Source organism: Clinocottus analis, unplaced genomic scaffold, assembly GCF_023055335.1.
Source record: "Clinocottus analis isolate CAN_PGR_092001 unplaced genomic scaffold, fCliAna1.0.p SCAF_12, whole genome shotgun sequence".
Classification (NCBI taxonomy): Eukaryota; Metazoa; Chordata; class Actinopteri; order Perciformes; family Cottidae; genus Clinocottus; species Clinocottus analis.
The window spans coordinates 15,988,036-16,005,914 of record NW_027175843.1 but is presented as its reverse complement, the minus strand read 5'-3'; the positions used below and the strand labels follow the sequence as shown (position 1 = coordinate 16,005,914).

Below are 17,879 nucleotides of genomic sequence, written 5' to 3'. Positions count from 1 at the left end.
TATTTATCAGATTATAGTTTAATGATCCTTAAAGAACTGATGACTACCTGTAACGTAAGAGAAGGCTTATAACCATCATAAATGAATATTTGAAAAGGCACAATATTTCATCTGGAAGATGAAAATAAATTGGTCAATAATAAATCTCCTGTTCTGAACCCACAATGAAGTCATCAGTTGCTTATTTGTTAATAACATAACACCTATTGTTGCCAGAATCCCCCACCTCATCACCATCACAAACACCTTTGTTTGGCTGCCTGGATTGTTGTAACAAGGGTTTTGTGCTCTCATTAATACTGGAGAGGATGAATGTGGAAAGATAACATGAGAGCCTGTGCATGAATTAAATGGTTATAAAACACTTAGCGGTGATCAGACTTCACGGAGGAAAAGGAAAAACAACACAGAGACACACTGAGTTGCAACCACTGTGCAGATTGTGCTATATGTGTGCAGGCTTTGCAGGTATTTCCCATTCATAGACCGTAAGTAAGAGCTTTTGTGTGTAAGTTTAGGCTACATGTTCATTATCATTATTTAGACTATAATGCAAACATACAAGTGCATTAGGATGGTGTGTGACATTATAAATTCACATAATTAGCAGGGGCACAGCTGTAGCATACCAATTACTGTAAGAGTACCTGACCTTCAAATGTATATCAGTCACTCGGCTAATACATGCACAGCGGGGTTCCACGACATATAAGCCGATGAATGTCTTGCATATAAAACAGAAAAGAGTAAATTACTGTACTTGTATTGGGCTTTTTTTGTCTTCCGACCACTCAAAGTGCTTCAACAAAATATGTCGTCATTCATTCAATGAACATCCTGAAGGCAGGGGCCCTTCAAGACTATATAATCATTCATACACCGCGGGAACAGCCATCAGGAGCAATTTGGGGTTAGGTGTCTTGCCCAAGGACACATTGACATGGACTAGAGGAGCCGAGGATCGAACTGCCAATCTTCTGATTGAAAGACGACCCTGCTCTACCACTGAGCCGCAGTCGCACCCCAATAACAAACAGTAATAGCACCATGCCGTCAATTGAATCTGACTTTTAGAATAAGCACATAAATAACAAGAAAGTTGCACCCCAAAGAGTACAGATCTTCACTGGATGGTTCTGCTATGACCACTGCTGTACTGTGTAATTAATTGAATACAACCAGGGCTGTACAGACTCGTCATAAGTAAAAGACTTCATTCAAAGCAACGATCTCGATGTCGTGCCAAAACACACTTCTGTCACAAAACAGTCCAAAAATCACCAAGCTGTCTGCCTGCTTAACAGCAGCTGAGTGGCGACAAGGGACAGCAGAGTGTGCACCAGTATTTCCATGGGCTGTTAGCTGTTATCTAAATGCACTATCTAAAACAATAACAGTGTGCCCCAGTTTCTACAGAATAGAAGGCTATAATAGCAGCTCGTGCGCTATTTAAGACTGGTGACAGAGGAGTGAGCAGGCAGCCGACAGCAGTACCAACAAGATGTTTTGAGACAGTCTGTGAGGTGCCTCGACCACGTCAGGTCCTTTAGCACGCAGCCATGGCTGGGCACCTAAAATATTATGCAGTTTGCTGCAGCAGAATGTGAGATTAGCCGCAGACAAACACAGAGGCTCACACTCACTAAGTAACAAATGCATGGACTCACGCAAACACAAAAGGACAGATATAACCTCTCCCCAAGCTTAAAACTGTCGGTGATAATGAATGAACTGTCGGTCAATACGGATTTAGAAAGATGAACGAGAACGTTTGCGTGGGACTTGATGCAAGAAGTATGTTGGATCAAGTTTGCAGGAGGGGCAGTGACACTCGTCTTCACTCTATCGTTAAGAATTACTTGCCTTTACCATCACCCCCACTTATTGAAAAGGACAAAGACGAAGGTTATGTGTTTATCTGAGTTATCAGTCAATAAATAGTTGAGCCACAAACAATAAAGAGAGCTGCAGGTGATACGAACAATGTTCATTTAAAAATTACACAAAAAAATGCTTCATTAGTCGCTCATAGACATACACATAATCGTCGCGGAGAAACACACATTTAGGTCAGACACACATAATCACCCATTCATCCTTAAGGTCTTGCCACCAGTCTACTTCAGGTTCTCCAGCCAAACTCTTGTACACTGTTGCTGGGATACAGAGGAACCCCTCCCCCCCCCCCCCCTTCCACTCCCTCTCTCCCATATACTTACAAGAGAGACACGAAGTGAATGAGAAACACATTTACTCTGGTGAATCTCAGAGCTGCTCATATATATTTCAAAGCCAAAGCCATTTTCTCCATCTTTCAGTGTGTGTATTTGTTCGTTCATTCTCTCTCTCTCTCTCTCTCTCTCTCTCTCTCTCTTTCTCTCTCTCTCTCTCTCTCTCTCCCTCTCTCTCTCTCCCTCTCTCCCTCTCTCTCTCTCTCTCTCAAAATTAAAATAGGAGGTATCTAATAATGATCAACATGGGAAAATAATTAATCTTTACTAACACTGTTGAAGTAGTGAAGATGTAGCCGACAAACGGGTTAGCCGTGCAGCAACTGTTGACCTGCAGCTAAGGCCCTGCGTTATGGCTGCCAGAGGTTGCATTACATCAACTCCGCTCCCCATCCACCTCCTCCCCTTTTCTTTCTCTCTCTCTCTCTTTTTTTCTCTCTCTCTCTCTCTCTCTGTGTTGCTCTCCCCCTCCACACATACACAGCCTTTATGCACCGCACACACCCCTTGTGTTTAATCAGATAACCCCACACTGCCAACCCCACCCACCAAAGACTGATACCACCTCTCTCTCTCTCTCTCTCTCTCTCTCTCTCTCTCTCTCTCTCCCTCTCTCCCTCTCTCTCTCTCTACTGCAGAGCTGGTCTAGACCCCTAGTTCTATAAATAGCAACCAGCAAACATGTCTCCCACTGCCTGCAAATTGTGCATTGAGCGGCTTTATCTCCAAGCATGGATCGACACAGTGAAATATGAAAATATATTAGAATTTCATTAAATTATAGTAATTATCAACAATATTTAGGGTACAAAAGCTCATACTTTTCCAACGCTTGTGATGCAGTTTATTAATCATCATAGAATAATTCACATTTACTGTTTCCATATGGTATTGAGTACCAGCTCTTAACAGGGTGGTCAATTCCGTGTGCAAAGTGTAAGTGTATAAATGTGAAAAATAATAGCTAAACTAAGACTAACGAATCTGTTTTTTTACATTGTATTGTTCCTCATGTTACTTATTAGCAAAGACTAATATATGTTAGGCCAGACTTTTGCAAGTAAAAAAAAGACTAACGTGGTCAGTGTTACCATTGTATTAGGTCGAATTAATTAACAATGATTGTGAGGATCTACAGCCAACACCACTTGGTTGTAGTCTATCTGTCTTTTCTGAGAGCTGTGTCTGTATTTGACCAGTGCAAAAAAAAAAATCCTTATCCTGCACTCCATTTTTGTAGCTTTTCAGATTGAGTCAGTACAGCACACCACAGGACCCCAGTAGATGCTGTTGAGTTGCGAAACAGAAGTGATGCACTGATCAGACTCTGCAGCTTGACCTTGATGGTGCATGGAAACATTCATCTACACAACAACTAAATTACGAAACAAGGCATGAATAAATATAGGCATGGATGGAGAGGGGGGCCCTTGTGACGTGCAGTTTGAAGCAGCAGGGACCACTACTAGTGGTGAATAATGCATAGTGAGAGCAGCATGCATGTGGCAGGAAATGGAAACTGAGAGACATGTATGGTTACCTAACTGTAAATGGGAAGCCATAGTCTTAGCTGCAAGTTAAATGTAGTTGCTTGACAAATACGGAAGAAAATACAACAAGCACACTGCCACACTAAACGTACCTATCCCTAATCAAGAAAAGGCACACGGGTCAATTACAGTGAGGTGGTCAGAGAGACAGTGGACATTTAATGAATATGTAAAACGAAATAGAGTTTTTGTAATCAACAACAGCTGTGTTTATGTGCGCTCTTTTTAACATGCCATTGGTAGTGTAAAGCTAACGTTAGCTTCACACATCTGACTGCCAGCAATTCAGAACACATGAACGCAAGTTAAACGGGTTTTTACGCTAAATTTGACACTAGCTTTTAAGCTAACTTTGACACTAGCTAGCTCTCGGCTGCTAACAGACATTTAACTAGCTAATTTGAATAATAAGACCACATCTGTTAGTGAAGGCGTTGAGAGACACTTTCTTTTCACCTCAGTGGCACCAAATATAACTAACAGTGGTCAGTTAATTACCGATATGGGTCTTAATATGCCTGCATCTCCTTCTGCGCTTTCGGCGTTTTCAGACGGGTTTTGCGGGGTTCACGCGCGAGCCTTATTACCCCTACGCGCGCGCACATACACAGAAGTATGCCCTTGGGAATGTGATGTTTGCCCATAAGACAAAACGTTTTTATCAAGTTTTCAGCTTCGTTGTTGTTCGACTCTTCATTAAAAAATTACATCATGCTTTATGTAATATGGATCGATACCTTGAGTCTCCTCCATCAATCAAGAGATAAGAGGCTGCGCTGGAATGAGTGCAGTCTAAAAATGAATGAGAAAAAGACTCAGCCATATTTTTTGCAGAAGTAACATACATGGAGAAACATTGGGTCTCAAATTCTGGCTGAATTAATTGCACAGATGTGAAGATTTAATATAAGGCAGATTTAATACGGCAGATGATTACCATGTCAGCTTGGTGTGCATTTTTATGTAATAAGACAAGATGCTTTCTCAAATCCGTGACTATGAAAAAAATGCTATTCTGTTGATGTAGCAAATCCTCTCTGTGTGATCACAATATATATATATATATATATATATATATATATATATATATATATATATATATATATATATATATATATATATATATACATATATATATATATATACATATATATATATATATATATATATATGTATATATATATATATATATATATATATATATATATATATATATATATATATATATATATATATATATATATATTATTTCACATAAGATTCATGGCCTAAATGAATGGTGTCCATCTTACTTTTTGATCCTTGATCCATAATCTTTATTGAAGAATCCCAATTTAATCTCAATATAAACATATTTAACATTTTTGTAAAATCAATGTTCAGCAATCCGGAATATATCAGTTTTCTATTTTAAAATTATAATAAGATTGAAGACGAACCTGGACAAATGGACAAGATTGAACTGACGTTAAGATATTGAGTTTGAGTTTATAGACCTATATGTGTCACTAAAGATAAGTCTTGATAAATAGCATACGGCCCACATGTGACTGGTGATCAAATGGGAATGTTTCAGCGTCGCCTTGACAATACTGTATGTAAATCCACCAGGGCAATTCATACCTGAATCACAAAGAGTATAGAAAACTGTCTATTGGTTGAAGCACCCTGCACTTACCACACACCACACAGTAAGTGATGTTGGAGCAGGTGTTAAACTAAGCCCACACCCACACTATGTTGTACGTAACGGCTTTCAATAAGCAATTGAATGGTATACTTGGAATATATTTTTTTGTGCTTCAATGTTGTTGTTTTTTTTACAAGTTCACAAGTAGCACAACAAACATGGGAATTACAGCCTCTCATTAAAGTTTAATTAGATAGAAATGCACAAATAGTTATATTGCATTAAAAATTAGACACATATGATATAAATGGCACTCTTAACTGGGGACCAAGGAGAGAGCATGGAGCTAAGTTTGCATCTTCCTCCTCTATAAACATAGTATGTTCAGGCTAAACACACCTTCTATAGACACCATCTGTTTTGTAAGATAATATTATCCATGAACTGCATGTAAAATATATAATATAATATTACAGCACATGTATTAAGGTGACTTTGTTTGTGATTATTGTTGCCTGTGTGCATACAAATTGTGTCTTTGCATCACCCAGATGTTATAGCATCTGTCCCCTCAGGCTACACATCAGGATGAGAGACATGGTGCAGAGTATTCCCGTCACACACACTCCAATTTATAGAGACGTTACAAAGTCAGAGCGCCCATCACACAAATAGAGATACACGAGGCTTCCCTCACCAGTGTCTGAAGAGAGATATTTTGAGGTTGCTTTATAAATTCCTTTGATCTATGGAGCGGCCCAAAAAAACAGAAGAGGCAAACCAGAACGTGGGTAAGAGAGAAGACGTTTGGGGGAGGAGTGGAAGGGGAGATCAGGGGTTTCTGAATATGTGAAACGAGTTGAAACACACAGTAGTTACACAACGCAGCAGGATACTGTTCATTTATTATCAGATACAATCTTGCCTGTATTTTATAACCAATTTTCTATAATTTGTTGTTTAGATAGTCTACCTCAGGGTGAAGTGCAATTTTCTTATTTTTTTGCAAATTTACCACCGAGTTTGCAATGTCCGGACCTGTAAGAGCAAAATGAAAATAGAAAATAAAAGTGCCCTCTGAAGCCTCCTAAGGACAACACCAGTGTTTTGACGATGTTTTATCAGGGAGCCTGCAAACTTTAAATATAGTTACTGGAATTACATTAAAACAGATCCAATACACAATTTAGATATCAAATGACTGCTGTTAATCAGATTTAAGCATTTTGGCATTTTGACAGCTACTGGGAGATCTGCATGATTTTTTTATGTTTTAACTATTAATAAGTTGATTATACACATTAGAAAATAATGAGTTGTTTAAACAACTGACTGACAAGGAGCAAACATTGGCATGGCTATGTGTTTCTGGTAATCTCCAATATAGTCTGTCCTTGTAGCTCTGTTTTGGTCTCTATCCCCTTCGGGGAATAAGCTGCTCTCTGCTATGTCGAAAAACTAGTCACAAACGTTTTCTGTTTGATGCTTGGCAGGTAATGTTCAGTGGGTTTTGTCAGAGGTTTAAAAAAAATTGCCGCTGAAATCAACGCTGACGAAAGCTGTGAACGGAAACGGGATGAGTGGAGTGTCAGGTGATAATTATCTCTTGGTTCATTATATAAATGAAAGCAATAGTCATCTGACATGAAAATATTAATTAAAGCAGTTTTAAAGCTTTTTCTCAGACACAGGAAGTAAAAAAAATTACCTGTTTGCCCACTAGTTTGAAAAGCACCGAGAACTAACATGGCAGAATGTGCAAATAGAGGACTTCCATTCATCACTGAGGCTGATGCAGGTCTTATAAGCACTTCTTCTATGCGCTTTCTGCACACACAGATCAGTACATGAATGTGAACAGGGTGAGAATGCAGTGTTAGGGCTCTGAAGTATGAAAACGAATGAATGAGCCTACCTCCCTGCTGACTGTAGTGGGCTCATTTGTATGACAGTTGCAGACTACACAGTGTGTAGTCAGGGGGAGTGGGGGCAAGACACTCGTATGTATGTGTATATGTATGTGCAGCTTTTGTGTGTTTTTTTCCTTCCTTTTAGCGGGATGATTATAATTACATAACCACACACACATATATATATATATATATATATATATATATATATATATATATATATATATATATATATATATATATATATATATATATATATATATAAATACTGCAGGTAGGTGCACCATACGGTCTTGTAATTGTTTTTATCTGGCAGCGGTAAATGCAAACCCTTCAAGGGTCAAGTGTACTGAATGTTAAGCATGTGTCTCTTCAAATGAAAACGTGGGCTTAACAGCCAAACACATCATTTTTATTTCGCAAGTGCATAGCACTTTTCTCTGTTTGGAGGGTGTGGGAGAGGTGATTGTTGTGATTGTACGCTGAGGCTCCACGTTGAGCTGTCATGCAGACGTGGGGTCAGAAAACAGCCATGTGAGGATGTACGGTACGTGTGGCCTCTTAACTACAACAGCAGGCGTATCAATCAAACCAGACATGCACACGAATCATGCCTTAGACTTCATAAACAAAATGGTCACGTGTTCCTGCCCACGACATTGTAATGTGACATGTCACTGCCCCCTCATGAGCAACGTGAAGAACCCACATTCTTGCAAGGCGGATTTTTTTAAGCTAATGTGGTTAGCTTGAGTGATTAGCTTACACACTAGTTTTACCAAATGGTTTCATCCTTGAGTCTCTTTCTTACTCTAATATTGCATACCCTGTTGTCAGGAAACTTGTCTGAACTTTTCACCAGAATTTTCGGACAATAACCTATAATTATAACCTATAACCGGACAATTTCGGACAATAACCTATAATTCTGTAACAAATCACGGTTCTATTATAGAACGACAACGAGAACAAAACCCTTCAACTAAGGCTTCTGCATACACCTTTTAGATACTTCTAGAGAGACATCAAGTAGATGAGGTTTGTCAAGCGCTTGAGAGTAGCACTTAAGAGCATAGAATCCACTAACTACTCAGAGAGGCAGGGGAGAAACTATGTTGGGTTAAAGCATTGCAGCACTGCAGTTCCAACTGTTTGGAAGTAAGTGTGTGAAATGTTGTGGTTAATAGATGTTTCTCTCCAAGTAGCCACATGATGGACAAGTTAAAGGATGCATGCACAACTGAATATGGTGTTTTACTCATGGAGATTACTTGCAGAACATCTGTCATTTTAAGCATTTGTTGAATGTTATGATTTGTCATAACATCTATATGGTTGGTCACAACATATATTCTGTACAGATGAATCATAAAACAGTGGATTTAGATGACTGACTTCAACAACCTCCTTTCCTCCCCAGAACATTGATGCAGCCACTGAAACACAACGATGATATGAAAAACAAACAAAGATTCCCTTGTGAATGGGGTCTTACAGAAAAGGGTTGGGCCCTGATCGTTGCTATAGGGTGGTTTTCCTTCATAACATCTATGGTCATAACTTGACTGGTAAGGATAAGAAAATTATTAAACTTTTTTTTTTTAAGGAATACAATAATTTTTGCCACGTATCAGACAAAAGAAGAATAACAGCAGTGATTGATTAATCGTCACTGCGGAAAACAGAGGAAAACAGACTTAATGAGAGTTAGGTGATATCCAATTAAATGGAATGAAGGGCTGTTTGAAAAGCTCACTCCATTATATTTGCACAGCATGAGGTGAGGCAGGCAGTCTGCTGTCACCTAGACAGAATGGACAAAGCCGTCTGAAAGCCCACACAAAACCAAAGAGCTATGTCTCTTTCTTAAACACACAATGTCGCAGACAGAAAATTGACCGTGTTTGTGTGTCATGTTCCTGTGGTTTTGTTATGTTTTTACAGCACTATCACAGCATACAGATTCTGTCTCAGCTGGCTCTACTGCTTCTCTTTTGAACACGTCGATAACCAGGATTTCACTTTAATAACGTTTTTTTTCTCACATAGCCAAAAGTTCGCAAAATAGAAAGGTATAAAATACTGACTCAGACAGATGGATTCTCAAGCACCAACAAAAAAAAATGGATATTGCATACTCAACACACACACACACACACACACACACACACACACACACACACACACACACACACACACACACACACACACACACACACACACACACACACACAAATAGACACACACTGTACTTCTCAGAAACCCTTTATTCTGTGTCTCACTTTATACAGTTTACTGAACATCTTTCCACTCCGTTTGCTCTTTCAGCATCTTCTCTTGTCAGCCTGACATCAACTCCCCCTTAATTGATCCCACACTGTGGATTCTGTCAGGGAGTTGACACATGGTAATGTGAGACTAGCTGGAAGTCAACCCACTGAGTCATCACACCCATGAGATCTCGTGGGGTCGCTTTTGAGGGAGTGAGGTGTTGTAATCTTTACAAGTCGTATCATACAGTCAGGAAAGAGATGGGGCGATGGCACACCCCGAACCTCTGGGCTTAAACCATGAGGTTGACAACATTATGTATTCTTCAGCGCAGTGTTTACACTGGGCCAACTGTACAAATACGCTCAAATCATTCTGCTAATGGTTTAACATACTCCAGATTATTTCAGCATTTACTCACAACCATTGTTTGATACTGAGGAGCAAATATGTGAATTATCAGCACAGGGAATAACAAGCCTCCAGGATCAATAGACTGAATACATACTGTATATGAGGAGTGCTGAAAGTGTTGGTGGAAATAACTCATCATGTAGATAGCAAATTAGTTCCTCCTACAAACAAATACATTCAATTGTGTAAAAAATAGATTATTATAACGAGACAAAGAAGCTATCTAACAAGCTACCATTGAATGGAATGAGAGTCAGAGTCAGATTCAGAGTCAGATTCAGAGTCAGAATCAGAGTCAGAATCAAAGTCAGAGACGGTCAAATCAATAAACGCGGTGCAATAGTACAAAACATAATGGAAAATAGAAATATAAAAACGTACAATAGAATATGAAAAAACAAACAGTTCTGGTTCCAAGTGGCAACAGTCAAAATGACAACCTTTGAGACTTCAAAATCTGTAGTCTACAAATGGATGACGTGACTATAGCAACTTCTTAAATACAGTCAATGGGTACTACTTTTGCACAGTGGTGGTTTGAGCTGAATGACATCGCTAACATGCTGCTGGACCATATTCACCATCTTTGTTTACCGTGCTAGGATTTGCTAGTTAGTGCCAGACACGAGGTACAGTAGAGGGTAATGCACAGAAATTGTGCAACTATTTGGTCACATAATTGTGAAGGTCAGCACACATTTGGTGGCAATCCAATAAATAAAGGAAGAGGTAGGCTCTGATTTAGGGACAAACTAAAGCAAGTGGAAGTTATTTTCTGGGGAACATGAATGTCTGTACCAAACTTATATGACAAGTTATTAAAAGGTTGTTGAGCTATTTCAGTCTGGCGGACTACCAACCGATTGACATTGCCAACATACACACTGCAATAATAGCTCAAATCCTTGTAGAAAAAATTAACCGGATTCTTAGAGACAAAAGAATATAAATTAGCACGCATCTTTCGGGCCATTAGTCTTATTAAAATGTCCATTTGTGTTCCTGAAAGGCTGCAAAATGTGGAACAAAGCATTGAAATTCTTCTGTAAAATGAGTTGTTCTGAATCATTCTGATTATCCTAATAGCCTATTGTTTTTCTTCTTCCTTTCTTTAATAAAATCTCATTTGAAGTGTGAGCGTTCTAGTGATATGGGTAATCAAGAATCCCCTTTTGAGATTAACCATTTAAAAGGAGATTAGAAATTTGAGTGGGGTCAAGATGTCTCAGTAGTGCTCTCTTTCTAACAAGCTACAATACATCTAAATATACATGTGTGTATACACACACACACACACACACACACACACACACACACACACACACACATATATATATATATATACACATGTATATGTCTGAACTGAGTTCAGACATGAGCTGCAGCTGCAGAGTCTTGAGACCACCAGTAAAACTACATCTTTAATGTTTTTTTTTCTGATAAGTGATCCTATGGTCATGGAAACAAGGATTATTCATTCAAAGAAGCAGAGGTGAAAGTCATGTGATCTGATTGTTATAGCAGCACAAACCCCTCTTCAGGGTGTTTGAGCGTACAAAGTGTTTGACTTCGACACTGAAGACCATTTTTCTCCTAAAATACCGTAACACTCATGCACTATGTTCTGTTGCCTTTGACTTTGTATCTAAAAAATGTTTTTTTTTCTGTAGAAACAAGTTAAGAGCTTTTGTAGCTTCAATACTTTAGCAAGGTTGAGAGTGGGCTTGTAACAGTAGTACACTTGATCACAATGCTACAAAGATACAGTCATACAGTAAATTGTTGGAGGAGGCTGGCATAGTTTCTACTACTTCCGTGTAAGCCACAAATCAAAGATGCATTAAGTATGTGCTTCTCTGTCAGCCTAAGGCAACATTTACAAATCATATTTCTTCACATCCGCTTACAATTATCTGTGACGAAGAGTATATTCCAAAATGTCTCTTAAGGCGATTAGGACCATGTTTTTCACTGCAACAACTAGAACGTATTGAATATGGAAGCTAGCGCTTTTCATTGATTCAAATTCTATAGTCGCTACTCCACTTTAGAGAGGTGATGGGGTAAAAAGAAAAAGTAAGGCTCATGCAAAATGAATAAAGGAAAATGAGGTTAAGACTTCCTAGAATGCAAATGACACTATGACAGATGCTGGAAATGAATAGCGTAAAGCACTCAAATGGTTTTCCAACTGTGAAAAACTTCTTTTTTTCCAGATACACAGGCTGTTTTTGTATTTCAGTGCAATAGCCTTATTATATTTGCGAAGCATGTATTGGAAATATTTTGTTGACACTGTGTCATAGAGGTGATTGCGTGGTGGCTCTTTTTTTATTTTGTTATTGAACGGTTTGTAGGGCACACTATTTCATGTGTTGTTATGTTGCCCACTCAACAACAACAACCTGTGAGCACAACATTGACTTCACTGTTTCAAGTTTATATAAGCTTCTTAGCTAAACGTTGCCTTTAAAAATCGAGCAGATAAGAAACACACATTCATTTAGAGTTGTGTTTATGTCCACTTGATTAATGTAATCCCAATATTCACTATAGGTGAGCTCTGTTTTGGTCTCCACCAAATCCATTGGGGCAATGTGTGGCTCTTTAGCAAATGCTTCATAGTGTTCACCAGGTAGTTGTACATCTGTCTGACAGTTGCTGTTGAGCAGGTAGTGCACAATGTTGGCTTTTTTTGATAAAAATAGCTGCCTGAAAGAAAGAAATCAGTAAACTTTGAGCCTTGAAAAAGAAAAGCTAAAATAAATTGCAGAGTAGGTTGCTACTCATAAGTGACACCTTTCACATGCAAGTTGCTGATAAACAAAATTAATAATTATAACCGCTTTAAGCATATCAGTATTTATTTTGAAACCCTTAAAAAATAGTTGAAAATCAAATTATACTGTTTATTGTTTTTTTAGGTACATTTTGAGGGCAGTATAATCATATGCTCTTGTTAATACATCCCTAATTAGTCTTTGCCACAGGAGGACATTGCGGTGAAAAGATTGAACAGAAATACCTGAATGAAAATGAGTGAACTAGAAGGCTATGAGTGACAAGAAAGAAAGAACTGGGGCTTAGAGGTGGTGCAGGTTTTCCATGAATGGAAAATTGGGGTATTAATTTCATGCACTTCCAGTCCAAGTGTCCTTGATACTGAGATCCAAAATGCCTCCCGAAGACGGTGCTACCAGGAGGTGAACGCACATTCATTTAGTGCCCGATTGTCAGATGACAACCTTGCAGCCTCTGCCATCAAGGTATGAATGTGTGTATATCTTGACATGTATCTTGACACTGGTAGGAAGATTAGAAATATGCTATTAAGATGCAACTCCAATCACCAATTACCATAACGATTAGCATTAATTAGCCACAAGACAGAACGGATCCAAGATTTAAGCTGTTTATGCCAAATCCTGATCCTGTTATCAGAATATGGCACCAGAGATCAGGATTGTGCAATACTTTCCAGTGGTTGGTCACTCAGTAAGACAACCCAAAATAGCATTCAGTGAATTAGTCCATCTCAGTCCAAGGCTTGACATGTTTTCCAAGACAACTTTGTGGATGCAACCTTTGTTCTGAGTCTTTATTTGCACTTTTGTGGCCTTCCTATCTGGTCATACGCTCTGACCTCCGTCAGTATTTTCAACTCCATACCTGCTGCATACTGTAGGTTTTATTTTTGTCTCCAGAAACCTTGTTGAAGCACACTTTGTGTCTGCAAGTTTTACTAACACAATCTGCAGTCACACAAGCTCAACATAATTCACAACATTGTGGCAACTCTGCAGTTTAGCTCGACTATTTTTGAGTCAGGGCATTTTCCTGTTTTTTTGGGCTCCACTTGTTTGGGTAGCTGTACTGTAATTTTATGTAGAGAGAAAGTGCTGTTTGTATTCTAGTTTTTAAGTGTAGATAACCGATTCACGTTTTGCTTTTTTTGGGACATCAATGCCGGAAGAGTTTTGTGTTGGAACCACTTCTGTTTTGGAGGTTTAAAAGAACTAAAAACATGAATTGGCAAGTTGTTTGTCAATGAAACCTAACTGAAAAGGGCTGTCTTTATTCCATATAAGCCTAAAAGCTGTAGGGGTGTTTTGAGAAATGCAAACCAGGAAATACATAGACTCTGCTTGGTCTCAACCATCATTTAGCCTCCTGGCTTTCTTTCTTTCCTCCTCTTTAGCTCCATTACATCATAATGCCATGGGAGAACGCTGACTGCAATAATACCTTTTCTTTGTTTTCACACAAATTTACATTAACCCTGACATAAATAATGAGGTTAGCGAGAAAGCTAGTGTTTGGTCACAAAAGTAACAGACACAGAAAAACCGTGCAATTCAGTTCAGTCTCTCTTCTTCTCTTTTCAGTCTGTTTCTACCACTTTCTCTCTAACACAAAATGAATTCATTTTGCTGTAAACTGAAATGTACCAATACTTTCAGCCACCTGGGTGTCTCCTGTTTCCCACCTTTACTCCTTCAGTAACCTTGTTTCAGCACCTCTGCTACTGTGTGCTACACTACAGCACTGTTCACTACAACCACATCAAATACTGTGGAATCCAAACAAAATGAGTTGTTGCATCTTCCCACACCGCACAGTGAGGACAGGAGTCATGACTAACTTTGAGAAGTTAGCCAACATGCCGAAGCCTCCCACACACACTGCAAAGCTCACAGATTTATACCCCCTTAGAAAAGTGAAGATCCAATCCAGAAATAGTTGGGGCAATACTTGGAAATGGAAAATGGAGGTGATCGCATTGATTTAGTCTCTTCTGTGTTCATATGAAATCAAAAGAAAAATGCATTTCCTGTTATTGTTTATTGTTGACTACTGACCAGATTTGGTCATATCCAACAATTCGACATTGCCATATATGACCTTTAAACATGACTGGAAACTAACTAGTTTACATTTTTCATTCAATAATGAATGAGGGAAAAGTCTCAGGAGACATTATATAGTTTGTGTGTGCGTGTGTGTGTGTGTGTCTACATACCCCATTCTGCTCGGCAAACCTTCAGAAAGTTAATGGTGAGAAAGACCATATTAAGACTGACAAATTTCCACGGATCCATCAAAATACTGATTTTATTCCATGTTTACTTTAAGATAGTGTTCTGTAGTTTTTTTTTATCTTAAAAGCATAGGTGAGCGTTATTGTCAAGCACAAGGTTGTCACAGATTTTAGAGCCCCAAACATATATTTTTAGCAAAGAATAATAGATAATGTGATGGACATAGTGGCAATACAAAGCCTCAAGAACACATATAATATCTTTGTCCTATTGAACCCTGTTTGCACCAGGAAAATAAACTGACAGACATAACATGCAGGCGCAGCTATACAGCCTCTTCCCTCCCTCTCCCTCTGTGGCTGTCTCTCACTCCCTTTCTCACACACACACACACACACACACACACACACACACACACACACACACACACACACACACATCAATGCAGACAACCAGCACCTGCTGCACAGACTCAAATTAAAACCCTACGAAGAAATGTCGTAATGGAGGGCATATTTGTACACTGATATTATTTTTAGGGTCTCTGTTAACTGTGTCTTTAGAAAAACAATCATGTATTGAGGCACTCACTGAAGGAGGAGCAGCTTCCTGCATGGGACCGGAGAATCATGCTGTTCTTTTCCAGCACTTTCTCCTCCCTGTCTGCCTGCCTGCCTGCCTGCCTGCCAAGGGTGCTCTGCAGCATCCCTTTTCAGCTTGTGAATCAACCTCCCTCCTCCTAGTCCTTCCAGAAGCTCCATAAACAAAAAATTAAGAACTCCCCTCCCTCCACTAGTGTCAGTCTGCCCAAAAATAATATTGCTTCATAAACAACCCAGTTTCTTCTGCGTTCTCAATGAATTATTCACAGTTGTATGTACCCAAAATCTACGATGTTTCTTTAAGGGTGAGAAATAATCACTGCAGTCAGCTCTAAAATTCATCCAGAAAAAGGGCTGCAATGGGCGGCAGTGGTGGCTATAAATACCCCCCCCCCCTCCCTTACCACCACCACCACCACCACCAACCATCACTCCCTCATTCTCCCCCCTCCGTGAAAAGCACATCAGCTAGGACATCCACTGCAGGTCCCTCCGCTGGCTTGCTGTGCACTTTTTTTTTATGCAAGGGAGGGACACCAGTTATGTCATCGCTCCTACACCATTCGATGCCTGCTCGCTGATGCAACTATCCATCGACTGCCTTTGGTTTGTTTATACCATAAGTGTGCAGGCTACATGCTGATGGTGGCGGCGCGCATGCACTCCAGCTATACAGCACATACTGGTAGCAGCTGGAGTGTACATACAACTGCACACACTTGTCATCTTCTGCCTGCCGTGTACACGTGTCCGCGGGGGATAAGCCGTATGTAGATGAACAATGAGTACATATTGGCCGTTAAGGGGCTCAAACAAGAAGCCACTAAAGCTAAGAAAAGCCAACTCTTCACCCATTCTCTCGTTCTTTCTCTGCTGTTTTGTCTAAAATTGCCTCTATTCTCAGCCGAATTGGATACGAGGAGCTGCCCGTGGTGCTGAACTGTCAACAAAAACAGAACAGCAGGCCACCAAATCTGGCAGCAGATGAACTCATTCCAGATTCAACTTTTACGACCTCTCTCCACTTCATTAATGCCTACATCGGTGCCAGACGTCCTTTTGTTCGCGACCATCACACATGTGAATCAGAATTTGGGGAAGCCAGAATCCAAAGTGTTGCATGGTTTTAGTCCACTACATGTGGACCTCGGTCGTTAGTCGGCGGTTTGGTGGCCTAAAACAGACAAAGCTATGTTTCTACCCACCTTACACAGCTGAAAGTTTTCCGACACCAGCGTCTCCTGGATGTCGATTTCCTTGGGAGTTGGCGCCGATGTGGGAGTCCCGGCCGCGCTGCCGCACGATGGGGATCCGATAGTCCCTCCCGGAGAGGAGGTGGTTAAGCCGTCCAATACCTTCCGAAACTTCTTCATTTTCTACCGTGCTTCTGTGTATAAGGCGCGGGGAGAAAGAAGACCGCGCTGTTTTCTTTGTTTTCCCAGAGTTCACGGTCTCTCTTCTGATGCAAATTCCTAACTCGTTTGGGTAAGCCGCAGAAATACAACGTCGCTTCCCCGCAGCAGCAGCAGCAGCAGCAGCAGCAGCAGCAGCAGCAACAACAGCAACAGCAGGTAAAATACCCACTCGGGTTCTCTCTATTACGTGCAATTTAAAAAGTAATAAAGGCACCTCATCTTGTTCTCTTGCTGTTGTCCACAAAAAAAAAATGTATTCGCCTGAGCTACTCGGATCTGAGGATTACTGGCAAACGTTGCAGATGCAGGTCGCCTATCTCATATCTGAGCATGCACTGACGGAGCAGAAACTACTCAACTTCATCTTCCCTCTGCATCCTAAAGTAACGTCCACTCCCGAGACTTGGAGAGAAATCCCGCAGCTCAACATAACATAACCAGGGAGCCGAGCAGCGACGTTTACGAGGATCAGACACAAGTGGACAGATCAAAAGAACTTCGAGCTGGTCGAGTCGCTCCACGCCCCCTCCTCCTCCTCCTCCTCTTCCTCCTCCTCCCCTTATCCGCCACCCACCCCTCCTCCAAAAAGCACTTTTACAGCGTCGTGGTTGCCAGTAAAAGGAAGAGAAGGACGGAAACAGACAGAAGACGCAGAGGCAATGCAGTTAAACGCAGATGGACTTCAGAGTCGGGCCGAGAAAAAAAAACGAGACAACTCAACCAATTGGGCGAAAAAAAAAAGTAGGAGAAGAAGAAGAAGAAGAAGAAGAAGAAGAAGAAGAAGAAGAAGAAGAAGAAGAAGAAGAAGAAGAGACAA

The 17,879-nt window shown here is 40.0% G+C and overlaps 1 protein-coding gene across 11 annotated transcripts in view; it reads right to left on the bottom strand.

Annotated features, from left to right (window-relative positions):
- Window positions 1-17,553, bottom strand: part of stxbp5l (syntaxin binding protein 5L) — a 114,706-nt gene extending 97,153 nt beyond the window's left edge. For all 11 annotated transcript variants that reach the window (XM_068572076.1, XM_068572077.1, XM_068572080.1 and 8 more), the window contains exon 1: window positions 16,853-17,553. In XM_068572076.1, coding sequence (XP_068428177.1) covers window positions 16,853-17,020 — 168 coding nt within the window. In that variant the 5' untranslated portion in view covers window positions 17,021-17,553. The remainder of the gene's footprint in view (window positions 1-16,852) is intronic.
- Between the last annotated feature and the right edge of the window lie 326 nt (window positions 17,554-17,879).